General features: G+C 40.4%; 2 protein-coding genes across 4 annotated transcripts in view; both read right to left on the bottom strand.

Annotated features, from left to right (window-relative positions):
- Positions 1-12,131, bottom strand: part of sel (canopy family protein seele) — a 130,726-nt gene extending 118,595 nt beyond the window's left edge. For 2 of the 3 annotated variants that reach the window (XM_076187401.1, XM_076187402.1), the window contains exon 1: positions 11,975-12,130. The gene's annotated coding sequence lies outside the window, so the exon portion shown is untranslated. Of the gene's footprint in view, positions 1-11,974 lie in introns of all 3 variants that reach the window. The other variant, XM_076187403.1, reaches the window with a different exon arrangement.
- Positions 4,153-4,755, bottom strand: LOC143026122 (uncharacterized). The gene has a single exon (XM_076186123.1). The coding sequence runs from the start codon at positions 4,753-4,755 to the stop codon at positions 4,153-4,155; it is 603 nt and encodes a 200-aa protein (XP_076042238.1).
- Positions 12,132-12,624: the final 493 nt, after the last annotated feature.

Below are 12,624 nucleotides of genomic sequence, written 5' to 3'. Positions count from 1 at the left end.
GTTTTAGTTGTCGGTGATTACCTAATTCATCTTGCAATCTGTTTTCTAGTGCAGGTTCTAGATATAATGAGCAGAGAGTAATCCATTTAGTTCTATAAATCTGAATTGCACATACTTGTAAAGCTGAATTTAGGTGAAGGCTTCGATGATTCATTGACCTATGAACAATTATGCCTGTACCTATCCCTGGTCCTCCTTGTATAGGTACACCTGGAGGAGGTGGGGATATGTAGATAGCATATTCATGTCCTAAATTTGGGGAAGTGTTTCCTAGCATTGTCTCTTGTAAGCAAATGGCAGAGACTTTATGTTCTTTAAAAAGGATCCGAAGTTGTTCTAGGTTAGAGTTGAAACCACATATGTTCCACTGGATAAGAGACATTATTTAGGTCGCTTCTTTACTGGGTCTCTAGTGGGGCTTGTTTTAGGTGTCTCTTTTTTGGGTTTCCAAGTTTTGTTTTCCGAGTGGGATGGTCCCGAGTTGGAGTGATTGGATCTCTTTTGGCGGGCACCTTCAGGTGTTACTTGGGTAGGAGAGAGAGTTCGGGGTCTTTTTTTATAGGAGTTTTGCATCTCCTTGGATTTTGAGTTTTGTACTTTTGGTTGTACAAGATTGTGACTTTTCTTGCTTAGGGTCACATGGTCTGTTTTGTGGTTCTCAGAAGCAGATGGGGGGCCCTAGGGTGCTTTGAGGATGTTTCAAGTCTGGGGGGCCTCCGAGGAAGCCTGGGGGGGCTCCGAGGAAGCCTGGGGGGGCTCCGAGGAAGCCTGGGGGGGCTCCGAGGAAGTCTGGGGGACTTCCGAGGAAGTCTGGGGGTTATCCGCAGGAGTTCGGAGGGCTTCCGAGGAAGCCTGGGGGTTCTCCGCAGGAGTTCGGAGGGCTTCCGAGGAAGCCTGGGGGTTCTCCGCAGGAGTTCGGAGGGCTTCCGAGGAAGCCTGGGGGTTCTCCGCAGGAGTTCGGAGGGCTTCCGAGGAAGCCTGGGGGTTCTCCGCAGGAGTTCGGAGGGCTTCCGAGGAAGCCTGGGGGTTCTCCGCAGGAGTTCGGAGGGCTTCCGAGGAAGCCTGGGGGTTCTCCGCAGGAGTTCGGAGGGCTTCCGAGGAAACTTGGAGGGTCTCTGAGGAAGCCCGGTGGGTCCTTGAGAAGTCCGGTGATCCCCCAAAGAGGGGGGATTAGAGGTTTCATCTATAGGTCTGTGGTTTTTATCCTTGTTTGTCGAGAATGTTACAATGGTGTTGGATTTGTTTGTTTGAAGAACTTCACTGTAGGTTGTTTTTAGTAACAGCCTCTTTGCATGTCCTATGCTTATTTTTTCTATGGAAGCTTTCAGGACAGCTTCTTGCTCCTTTTTATATGTAAGGCAGTTTCTGTTTTTAGCGTTGTGAGTTTCTTTACAATTTATACATAGTTCTCGTTGGTCGCAGTCACCGTGTTCATTTTGGGAGCAATTACCACAGACTTTGTTCCTTGTGCATTTCCTTGAGGGATGACCATAGCCATAACAATTGTAACATTGTAAGGGTCTTTGTTTATAAGGGCGAATATTCATTTTTTCCTTGTCGATTATAATATCATAAGGGAGGTTTTCATTATTAAATGTGATAATCATGCGAGATCTTGGAATCTTATCAGCTTTCCATATTGTTTCGGGGCACATTTCAAGAATTTCTTCTTCCGGCAATTCATGTAGGTCTTGGTTGAAAATAACCCCCTTGGCATAGCTAAAGTTGTAATGGGGTTTTATTTCTTTGATGATTCCATCAGGTTCGATTTTTAAGTTAGATATCATTGCTGCTTGAGTGGGAGATTTAGCATGTATTAAGAAACTTGTTCATCCAAATCTTGTAACTCTGGAATTTTCCAAATCTCCAGCTTTAACCTTTAATTGTTTCCTAAAAGTGTACAGGTTTGCTTGTTCTCCCTTGGTTGTTGCAATGAGCCAAGTAGCTGGCTTAGGTGTTCTTGAGATGTTTCCGTGTTGTGAGCTTTCTTTGTGCACTGTAGGGTAATATACATCTAGATTGGGTGGTACCTTATTGACCAAGGAGCATTTGATATCTTTTGCTATATTTTCTGAATAGGCCTTCTTTGCCTCATTGTGGGAAGAATATATTATCTACACTTGCCAATAGTTGGAAGTGTCTGACAGCCGTAGCCTAATTTCTTTTAAGCATCCAAATTCACTGAATTATTGTGAAATATTTTCATAATTCATGTTTAAAGTTAGACTCTCAATATGTAAAGTCTTTTCATTGCCTTTAAAGCTTGGTATTTCAAATGGTTCTAGTGTGACCATTGTTGGTTTGGCAGTATTAGTGGAAACTGCCTTTTCATTTAAATCTTTTTCCTTATTCAGTCCAGGGTCTTTGTTGTCAAGATTTTCCTTTGCCTTGCCTGGGTCGTGAACTGGGTCGTCAACTGGGTCGGAGGAGAGTTTATTTGGAAGGGTCAAATTTGTGGGAGTGTTTGTTAGTATTTTGGAAGGATGATTAGGAGGATGATCAGGAGGATCAGGGGGATCTGGAGGAATGGGAGGAGGTAAGAGTTTAGGGTCTGTAATTGCAGGTAGTGGATTCGCCATTGTCAAGTTTATATTTCTTGGGCGTCACCATATATTAGAAAAATTTTAGTTGATGTACATGGAAGAAGATACTGCAGTTGCTTGGTGCCCCAAGCAACGAAAGATGCAGTCTCTGCAGAGTCGGAAGGATCCAGAATACGACTATTTACAAACAGGGGGTCTCGGTCACGAGTATAAGCTTTCACAACCCGATTTGTCCTTTAGTTTTGTTCCATAGAGTATGGAGCCGGCGTTGCTACTCCCTGTGTGCACTGGAAGATGGATAGAGAGTCGGCAGTCAAAGGTAGCCCCTCTGCCCCTCCTCCACCAGCATATGGGGTTTTGCCCCTCGCAATGAGTAGGGACCTCGCGGTATATCCCATCACCCAGCTGGTTTCTGGTGGAGTTTCAGGGAAATCTTTAACTGTCAGAACCTCTTGAGTAGTAAAAGGAAAAGTTGAGAAAAGGAGATTAGGGCAGCATATAAGAAGAAAAGGGATAGGGAAGTTCACTGAGTTATGAGGGTCCCCTATCTATTCGTTACCCCTGATATCTCACTCTCTGACAACTGTCATGGGGTGAGGGCGTCGAATCCAGAGAATAGTCCAGTTCATAATCAAGATCAGGCCGGGGTCATCAATTTATATTTGTCTGTTTGGCACAGTTTTAGTCGGGAAGCTCAGGATTGACCTCTCCAGCATGGTTGGACCTGGCTGGCACAGCTCAGTCCTTCCTCGCAACACACAAGCCCCCTCACTACTTCAAAGTACTGGGCCTTGGGGGGGGGGGGTGTTAGGAGGAGGATCAGGCAGTGGTGGTTTAGAACATTCAGTTTCAACAGCCGCCATCATCGTGTATATTTATGAGGCCACACCATATATTAAGAAAGAAAGAGCAGTGCATGGAAGAAGATACTGCAGTTGCCTGATGCCGCACGCAATAAAAGAAAAGTCTCTGCAGAGTCGGGAAGTTCCAGAAACGACTATTTACACATGCAGGGCCTCGGAGGTGAGTTAGAGACTTTGTCAACCCGGGGTTTGTCCTCTTTTGTTTTGTCCCATTTAGGATGGGTCCGGCGTAGTCACTCTGCATGTGTACTGGATAGGGAGAAAGGAAGTCAGCAGCCTAGTACCTACCTCACAAACATGCATTCCCCAGTCGGTGGGCTTTCGGCCCTTGCAGGGAGTAGTGACCTCGCGGTATACATCCCCACTTGACTGGGTTCAGACATGTAGCTTGGAAGGCACCAAGATATCAAAACCTTCCTTAACAAGTATTAGAGAAAGATGGTGAAAAAGGAGAGTAGGGTAGCAAATATGAAGGATAGGGATAGGGGAATTCACAAAGGAAAAGGGTGAGGGACCCCCTATCTCTTCACTACCCCCAAAAACCTCATCCTAAAACAACTGTCATAGGATGAGGGCGACAAATCCTACGAGTATTCCAGTTCATAATCAATGCCAAGCTAGGGTCGTCAACAAAGACTTTTGGCTCAGTTTTCGTCTGGTAGCTTAGGGCTGACCTCTCCAGTATGGTTGCACCTGGCTGGCACAGCTCAGCCCCTCCTTACTACACGGTAGCCCCCCCCCCCCCACTACAAAGTACTGGACCTCGGGGGTGGGGGTGAATCTGCATAATGGTCTAGAAGTTGAGAGAGGCATGATCTACCATTGCAAAAGCCATGTTGGCCCAGGTTGAACTGGCCAGTCCTTTCCAAGAAATTTACTATGGACTTCCAAACCACCCTCTTCCCACATGCTACTTTCTCGAGTACATTTGCATAATGGTCCAGAAGTTGAGAGAGCCATGATCTACCATTGCAAAAGCCATGTTGGCCCGGGTTGAACTGACCAGTACTTTCCAAGAAATTTACTATGGACTTCCAAACCACCCTCTCAAATACCTTGATAATGTGGGAGGTGAGGCAAACAGGCCTGCAGTTGGAGACCATACCCCTTGAACCTCCTTTGAAAATGGGGGTAATTAGGCCTTCTTTAAGTGTTGATGGTATGGCACCTTCCTCTAGTGATTTTCTCCATATTATACTCATCAGAGTAGCTATCACCTTTTTACATTTCTTTAAGAACACTGCAGGTAAGTTGTCTGGGCCTGCTGCTGAGATTGGTTTGAGTTCACTGATGGCCTCTATAATGTCCTCAGATGTAAATTCTATGTCATTTAAACAATTTTTGTTCATCCTATCTATTTATAAGAAATCTGCTGGGATTCTTACTACTTCTTCAGGTACTGGTACACTAAACACAATTTTGTACCATTTTTCCAGCATATCTGCAATCATGGTTGGGTCATTCACTAGTTCACCATTGTCCTTTTCGAGTGGACCAATTTTAACCCATGTCTTCAATTTCTATAGCCTTATTTTCCTCATATATCCTTTGTTTTTCGTGTGACTAAGTTTGTATTCCAGTTCTTTGACCTTTTCTTCAATATTTTGATTATTTTCTGGCTTTGACTTGTACACGAGTCTTTCAGTCAACTTACTACGCCTCCTCATTAGGATTTTTCTATCCCAGGGTATTAAGTTTTTGTCACCTTTTCTATGTTTAACCGGAATAAATTTTTTACAGGACACCTCGCAAGCCATCATTAATATATTTAGCATTTCTTCTGAGGTCTTGTTTTCACTAATTTTTCTCCAGTCCACCTTCATTAGGTCATCACAAGTAGTTCCAGTTGATTTTGTCGCTATAAAAGTTCAGACTGCTGAGGATGTCCTTCTTTTCATTGGTATTATTGTTTGTATCCTTCCCTTGAGTTATATCTGGTATGTGGGTATGTACTTCCACCAGGTTGTGATCAGACATGATGGTTTTGGTCACTTTTACTGTGTATATCTTATCACTTATTTGTCAGTACATACATATACCAAAGGCTTTTTCCCCCTACATGGGGGGGGTAGCCAAAAAGAAAAAGGCATAGAAACCACTCCCACCCATTACATTTCCTACATATTCCACTCCCCTCCACCCTCTTCCCTCCCTCTTATCTTGGCACTCTCTCCCCTTGTACATCTCATCACCTTACTTTTACCCACATTTATCTTCAGCTTCCTTCTTTCACACACCTTCTCATATCTTCAGCTTCCTTCTTTCACACACCTTTTCAAACTCTGTCACTAACTTCCTCAATCCCTTCTCTGATCTTACTACAAGTGCAGTGTCGTCAGCAAACAACAACTGGCTCACCTCCCACTTTTCTCCATTATCTTTAGCCCCTTCAATACGGGCCACATCGCACGTCTGGCAGCATTAGCTGCCCGACGTGCGATGTTGCATCATAATACTCGCATTATAAAAAATAAAGTCACTGCTCTATCACTTGTTCTCTTTCACCCATGAATTTTGATAACCATAGAAAATATGATGAAGCCAGTTTACGGAGTATGGGGGTCACGCAGGTACAACTAATAAATATAATCAAGACGCCGACGTCAGTATCCTCTCGTACCCACTTGCTCCTCATGACGCCTACGTAGGTGTCACCATATGGAAGGGGTTAATCATCTCCAACCCCTGACCCACTACCCTTGCATTCACCTCTCGCACCACCCCATCCATGTACCGTATTTTACGGCTTGCAAGACGCTGCATCTTGGAAGACGCACCCTAATATTTGAAAGAAATTTCTAAGAAAAAGTCATTCTTATACAAGAACAGATTCACCATATACCCGACCACTGAACAAAAAAACATAAGAAGCAAGGAGTCTGCTAGACTCTATTGTCTCAACTCTCATCATAAATTTGCTGAAGCACTCGCCATCGATTCACAAATATGTAAATGAAAATAGCATAGGTAAATTTTTTAAAGGTTTTAGTGGCGGGCGACAGCACGTATTGTTTACATTACGTAATCCCTTATCCAATTTTGTTTGTATGACAATGACATACTAGTTGGTGGTTAGTAAATATACCACACATTTTTCATTGTCCAAGGGCGGTTTTATTTTCATAAAAATTAATTAAATTTTCAAAAATATGCATGTAAAAATATAAAAATTAAAAATATATATATATATACAGTCGAACCTCAAAAGCCCGGACCCTCGTATGACTGGTCAAAATGAAAAAAGGCAGACTTTTCAAGCAAACTTCCCTATTTGTCCGGTAGGTGGCAGCGACGGCCGCACACGTGTACTCAAACCCGGCCCAATCAAGCCGCCACCAAGGCTGCCGTTTCATAGAATTTTGTACCAAAACATAGTAAAATAGCGGCATGTGGCAACTGCACAAGGACATGAACATTTTTCTACATATCAGCGGACTGTTAAAAACATTCAAAAACTCAACATTTTTGTTTAAAAATCATAGAACTAGTTATCAAATAATAAATGGTACATCAAAATATGACTTTTATTGGTAATTGTGTTACTTATAAAATATTATACCCCAAAAGATACGTTTTTACCATGTAGAAAAAAATTCTACGCTAAAGTTTCAGCTTTCTTTTAGCGATAATAATATAAAAAAAAATCATTTTTATATCTAACTGAATATGTTAGGGCATGGGGGCCTTATATACATTCAAGAATAAAAAAACTAGAACCACCATTTTGTCAAAGTTTGACAAGTATATCTTGCTATGAAAGTCTGCACACGCCCGAGAAAAATGTATGCCCCGGTATGGCAACACTCCCATTCTACACGGCAGTGTAGAAAATGCGGCAACCCTGGCCGCCACCACTGTTAAAAACGTTCAAAAACTCAAATTTTTGTTTAAAAATCATGGAACTAGTTATCAAATAATAAATGGTACATCAAAATATGACTTTTATTGGTAATTGTGTTACTTATAAAATATTATACCCCAAAAGATACATTTTTACCGTGTAGAAAAAATTCTACGCTAAAGTTTCAGCTTTCTTTTAGCGATAATAATATAAAAAAAAATCATTTTTTATATCTAACTGAATATGTTAGGGCATGGGGGCCTTATATACATTCAAGAATAAAAAAACTAGAACCACCATTTTGTCAAAGTTTGACAAGTATATCTTGCTATGAAAGTCTGCACACACCCGAGAAAAATGTATGCCCCAGTATGGCAACACTCCCATTCTACACGGCAGTGTAGAAAATGCGGCAACCCTGGCCGCCACCACTGTCCCGCGTGTATACCAGTGGCGGATTAACCATAAGGCAAACTAGGCACATGCCTTAGGGCCACAAAAAAATCCAGGCCATTTCTGGCAGTCCAAAAACATTTTGATTATGACAAAGAGAAAAATGTTACGTGTCAGTTATCGGTAATTAGCCACGTTGTGAAAGGTCTGAAGTTGTTGACTATGTTTTAAGTGCTTTGGCTGTAAAACAATAAAATTCTTAAGTTTCGTAATCATCAGAACAACAGACATTTCTTTTGACGTTGTTTACATATTCTACATGTATGTCCTTGTCCGTGTGTACTGTTGGTGGCAGAAACTCACAGAACCGTGAACGGTTATGGCCCATCATGAGTGACTCAGAGTGCTGACAGGTTTATTTCTGCTCAAATAGTTAATTTTTGCTTCGAGTTTTTGTTCGACATATTTTTGCCCAAACGATTCATCGGAAATTTTATAATTTATACAAAAACATGTATGTAGTAGTACCTTACCTTAACATATGTAAAATTGATAAGGTTTTGTTTAGAAATAAATGTTTACTAATGGATATTTGTAATTATTGTACAATAATATAAATCTTATTATTTCAGTCCATATTTAAAAAAAAAATCTTGAAATTTGCCTTAGGGCTACACGAGCCTTAATCCGCCACTGGTGTATACCTTTCGATATTTACAGTGTATGTAATAAAAAATACAGTACAGTACACTGTATATACAGTACATTTACATGCCTGTATTACAGTTATTATTACAGAATTATTAGTATCATAGCATTATTATTACAGTGTTAGAGTATCATTATGTGTTTCTATGTCATATCATACATTATCTATACGTATACCGCTATGAAAATCTACGGTCGTTAGGGCGATATTTTCGATGACAGGACGTTTGGCATGACCGGACCACCCTTCCCCCCAATTAGTCTGGGCTTTTGAGGTTCGACTGTATATTCATCCTCAAATCCCGAGAACTCGTCATTACTGGAAGGATTATGGTATTGGAAATACTTGTAACAGCTAAGTACTGAGTTCACATTATACAAAAGGCCAAATTAAATAGTACTTAAGCTAACATCATGGTGTAACAACTCAACATATAAATCCAGAAAGCTATCGGTCAAGTGTCCAAGCTCACTCGAGCCTGGGTGTTGCCTTACAATATTACATTCGTCTTGAAGATGCACTAGTATTTTTCAGGGTATTTGTTTTTACGAAAAAAGTGCGTCTTGTAAGCCGTAAAATACGGTAAAGATTGAACAGCCAGGGCGACATAACACATCCCTGACGAAGTCCCACCTTTACCTTAAACCATTCACTCTCCATTTCTAATCCTAGCACAAGCTCTACTACTCTTGTAAAAACTCTTGACTGCTCTTAACAGCTTTCCTCCTATCCCATATATCTGCAGTACCTCACACAGTGTCCTCCTGTCTACCCTGTCATAAGCCTTTTCTAGATCCATAAAAGCCAAAAAAATATCCTTACCTTTTCCTATAGCTTTCTCACATATCTGTCTTACCACAAAGATCTGATCTACACATCCCCTACCTGTCCTATACCCACACTGTTCCTCACCAATTACTCCCCCTGTTCCTCTCCTAATCCTCTCAATCAAGACCCTCCCATAAGCCTTCCTACTACACTCAACAAGCTGATCCCTCTGAAACTACTACACTCACACTTGTCCCCCTTTCCCTTGTAAAGCGGAATTATACAGGCACTCCTCCAGTCCTCCGGCACTCTACTCTCTCTCAAACAAAAATTAAACAACCTCACCAGCCAGCCCACCATCACTGCACCTCCTTTCTTCAGACATTCTGCATGGCATCCATCCAGACCAGGTGTCTTACCTGCTCTCATCATCTTAACAGCTGCTTTCACTTCATCCTTCCCTATTTCTCCTCCATTTTCCTCATTCATCACTCATTTTCTTAGCGCTTCCCAATGCAACTACCTTTCCCTTCCTATCCTCCTTCACATTTAGCAACTTCCTAAAATACTCTGCCCACCTTCCTCTCACTGCCTTCTCTTCCATTATCATCTCTCCATCTACACCTTTTACCTTTTCTTCTCTACTTGATTCACCTCCTTTTCCTCTTTTAATTTCCTTCCAAAACATCTTTTTATTACTTTCAAAAATTTCTGTCATACTCTTACCACATTTCACATCTGCTCGCCTCTTTGCTTCCTTTATCTTATGCTTAGCTTCCCTTCTCTTTACTTTGTACCTCTCATACGATTCCCTCGTCCTAATTTGCAGCCAATCTATGAATGCCTGCTTCTTCTCTTCTACACACTTCTTTGCTTCCTCATCCCACCACTCACTACCCTTCCTTCTTTTTCCTCCCGTCCTCCTTGTTCCACACACCATCTTTGCACTCCTTATGACTCCCTCCTTGAACCATCCCCATTCCTGCTCCACTCCTAGTTCTACTCTATCCTTTACTCCCTCCCACTCCTCTTTTAGTTTCTTCTTAAACTCACTCCTTTTTTTCCCTCATTTAAGCAGTTCACTCTAAGTACCTTCCTACCTTCTGCCCTTTTCCTCTTTCTCCACCTATTCTCCACTCTCATTTCACCTTCCACCTGTACAATGTCTAAAATATTGTTCAGACATGTAGGTTCTGTGATGATTTGCTCTAAGTGGTGGTTGTCTGCAAGCCTTACCAGTTCCTGAGGTTGGGTTTGGTCACAGAGTGTACCACCATGTACATTCCTCATATGCCAATTTATCCCTAGTAGATTTAAATCCCCTAATACTAAGAGCTCATTTTCATTTTTTGTCTATCCTCTCTCATCTTATTCAGAATGTTGGTGAATTTATTCATTTCGGAGTTAGGTGGTCTATAACTAATGTCAGTATCAAATTTATTTTGGGCACTTTTACTGTTATTTCATTTGAGCTGTCTGAGTATGAATTAAATACTTTTGCAATTGCAATTAAATTGTAATGGAGGTATATCACTATTCCCCCATGGCTTCTGTCCTTTATCAGTGTGTGATACAGGGTATAGTCCTCTATTTTGATTTCCTTGTTTTATATCTGCATGCAGAAAGTGGCTCTGTGAGACAGAGGAAAAGATAATCACTATCTTTGGCTAGTTCCTCTAAATATCTCACTTTAGTTTGATTTGAGATGGGGGAGAGCCCCTGTATGTTACACAGAATATATTTCCCTAGTTACTATGCAGCCTGTGTTGGCCTCACCTTTCATATCAAATCACAAATGGTTTGTTTTTTGTCATAAACAATAGTCTTATATTATTTGTTTACATAAATTAGAGTTAAAAATAAATTTCATAGACAAAAATTATCTTTCAAAAATAAAAAGTTAAAATAACCACATGCAATCTAACAAAATAACAATGACCACTATATTCAATAGAGGTCAGGATCCAGGACCCAAAGTTTGGGGTTATTTCTTTCTGTAATAAAGTAAAGGGTTTCATAATCTATTCATTTATTGATAATTGTCCATCCCATCTCAGCATCTGACGGATAAAGGTTCACTTTTGTTTCCTGCCCTGTCATCCTAGTTAAAGGCAATGCACTGATTGATGGTGCACCCAGAGCATGTTTTTTTGTGAAAGGTCAGGGATGGATGCCCTCTCCAACACCTTTATACGATATATGGGAGAGGAAGGCCCTTTGGCTTGCGGCAAACTAGTCAGTACGCATCCTTTTATTCTATTACTACCACAGGTAAGAGGTAAAGAGGAGTTTATATGCATCTTAATTCTCTCTACACTGAAGGCTACATAATAATGATCCCAATTCCAGCTGCCAGTGTCACCAAGTTTTCATTTATCCTCGTAATATCACTTTCATTTTGGTAAGCCAAAATTTGTTCAGACTTCTATAAACTATTCCACGTAACAGAGCAGTTTATGGTCTCTGCAGAGTGAAGACTCTTAATAGTAATACCAACCAAAAAACTAAAATAATAAAAATTCTAAATTATATTTTCAATTTTAAACATTAACATGGGTTTGTTTCCACTACACGATATAAATACATAGATGGACTTTATTTGGCAATGAATCAATGTTACATGTACATGAAGTGCAAATAATGACAAGAACACAGTTCGAAATAGTAAAATGCAAATTGCCGAGGATAACACAAAAACCATGTACGCTTATTTCCATTGTGACTGTCACTTGTGGTCCTCAATTATTTATTATACTTTTAACTTTAGTCTTTACCGCTCTGAATCAAACTGAAAGTCACAACGCTTAATTCCTTCAGCAATATATCGCTTTTGAGTAAAACTATTCTTAATACATACCGTTATTTGGTCCGCACTCGAACCCCACCTGTCAATTTGTGGTATTATCAACAGGTGTCCGGTCACCACTCACTCCCTCGAATATATATTCTACGTGTCAATTGCTAGTGTGTTTACGTCTCCGCTAGCTATCGAGTTGTCAGATAGTCATATCAATAGCCATATATATATATATTTTTTTTTACTATGCTGAATTTCAACAAAATTATATTCTCTATAAAAATTAGAAATAACAAATATGACCTTGCTTTTACCAAAACACTTTGTAAAAACCCGTGGTTTCTATATAATCTATGATTATGCTGCATGAGAGACTATCGTATGTTATGACTACATCGCGCTGCAGTTTTAGAGTAGATATTAGTACATGTCGTTTATATAAAATTTATTTCGATCATTAATTTTGTCTCCTCTACCTACTGAAGTTCTCTCTCCGTAAATTTATTTATGTAACCCCCTATAATTTACAAATTGATTAATGAAGATTTACCTCAGATGAATTCAAATAAACTGATCATGGCAGGGTTGGCTTTAGGCAGTGGTTCTCCTTTTTTGGCAGCGACCCAAAATTTTGCACAAATCAAGCATCGCGACCCAAGCCTACATAGATATACGAATTGTCTTTATAAGTAATATGGTTATGCTTTTAA

The sequence above is a fragment of the Oratosquilla oratoria genome, chromosome 6, assembly GCF_046742065.1.
Source record: "Oratosquilla oratoria isolate Oo_2021 chromosome 6, ASM4674206v1, whole genome shotgun sequence".
In the NCBI taxonomy this organism is placed as follows: domain Eukaryota; kingdom Metazoa; phylum Arthropoda; class Malacostraca; order Stomatopoda; family Squillidae; genus Oratosquilla; species Oratosquilla oratoria.
Note: the sequence above shows the minus strand (reverse complement) of the source record. Positions and strands in the feature narration are given on the sequence as shown.

Coding starts and splice junctions, on each gene's coding strand:
- LOC143026122 (XM_076186123.1), bottom strand. CDS start 4,755: ATGAACAAAAATTGTTTAAATGACATAGAATTTACATCTGAGGACATT.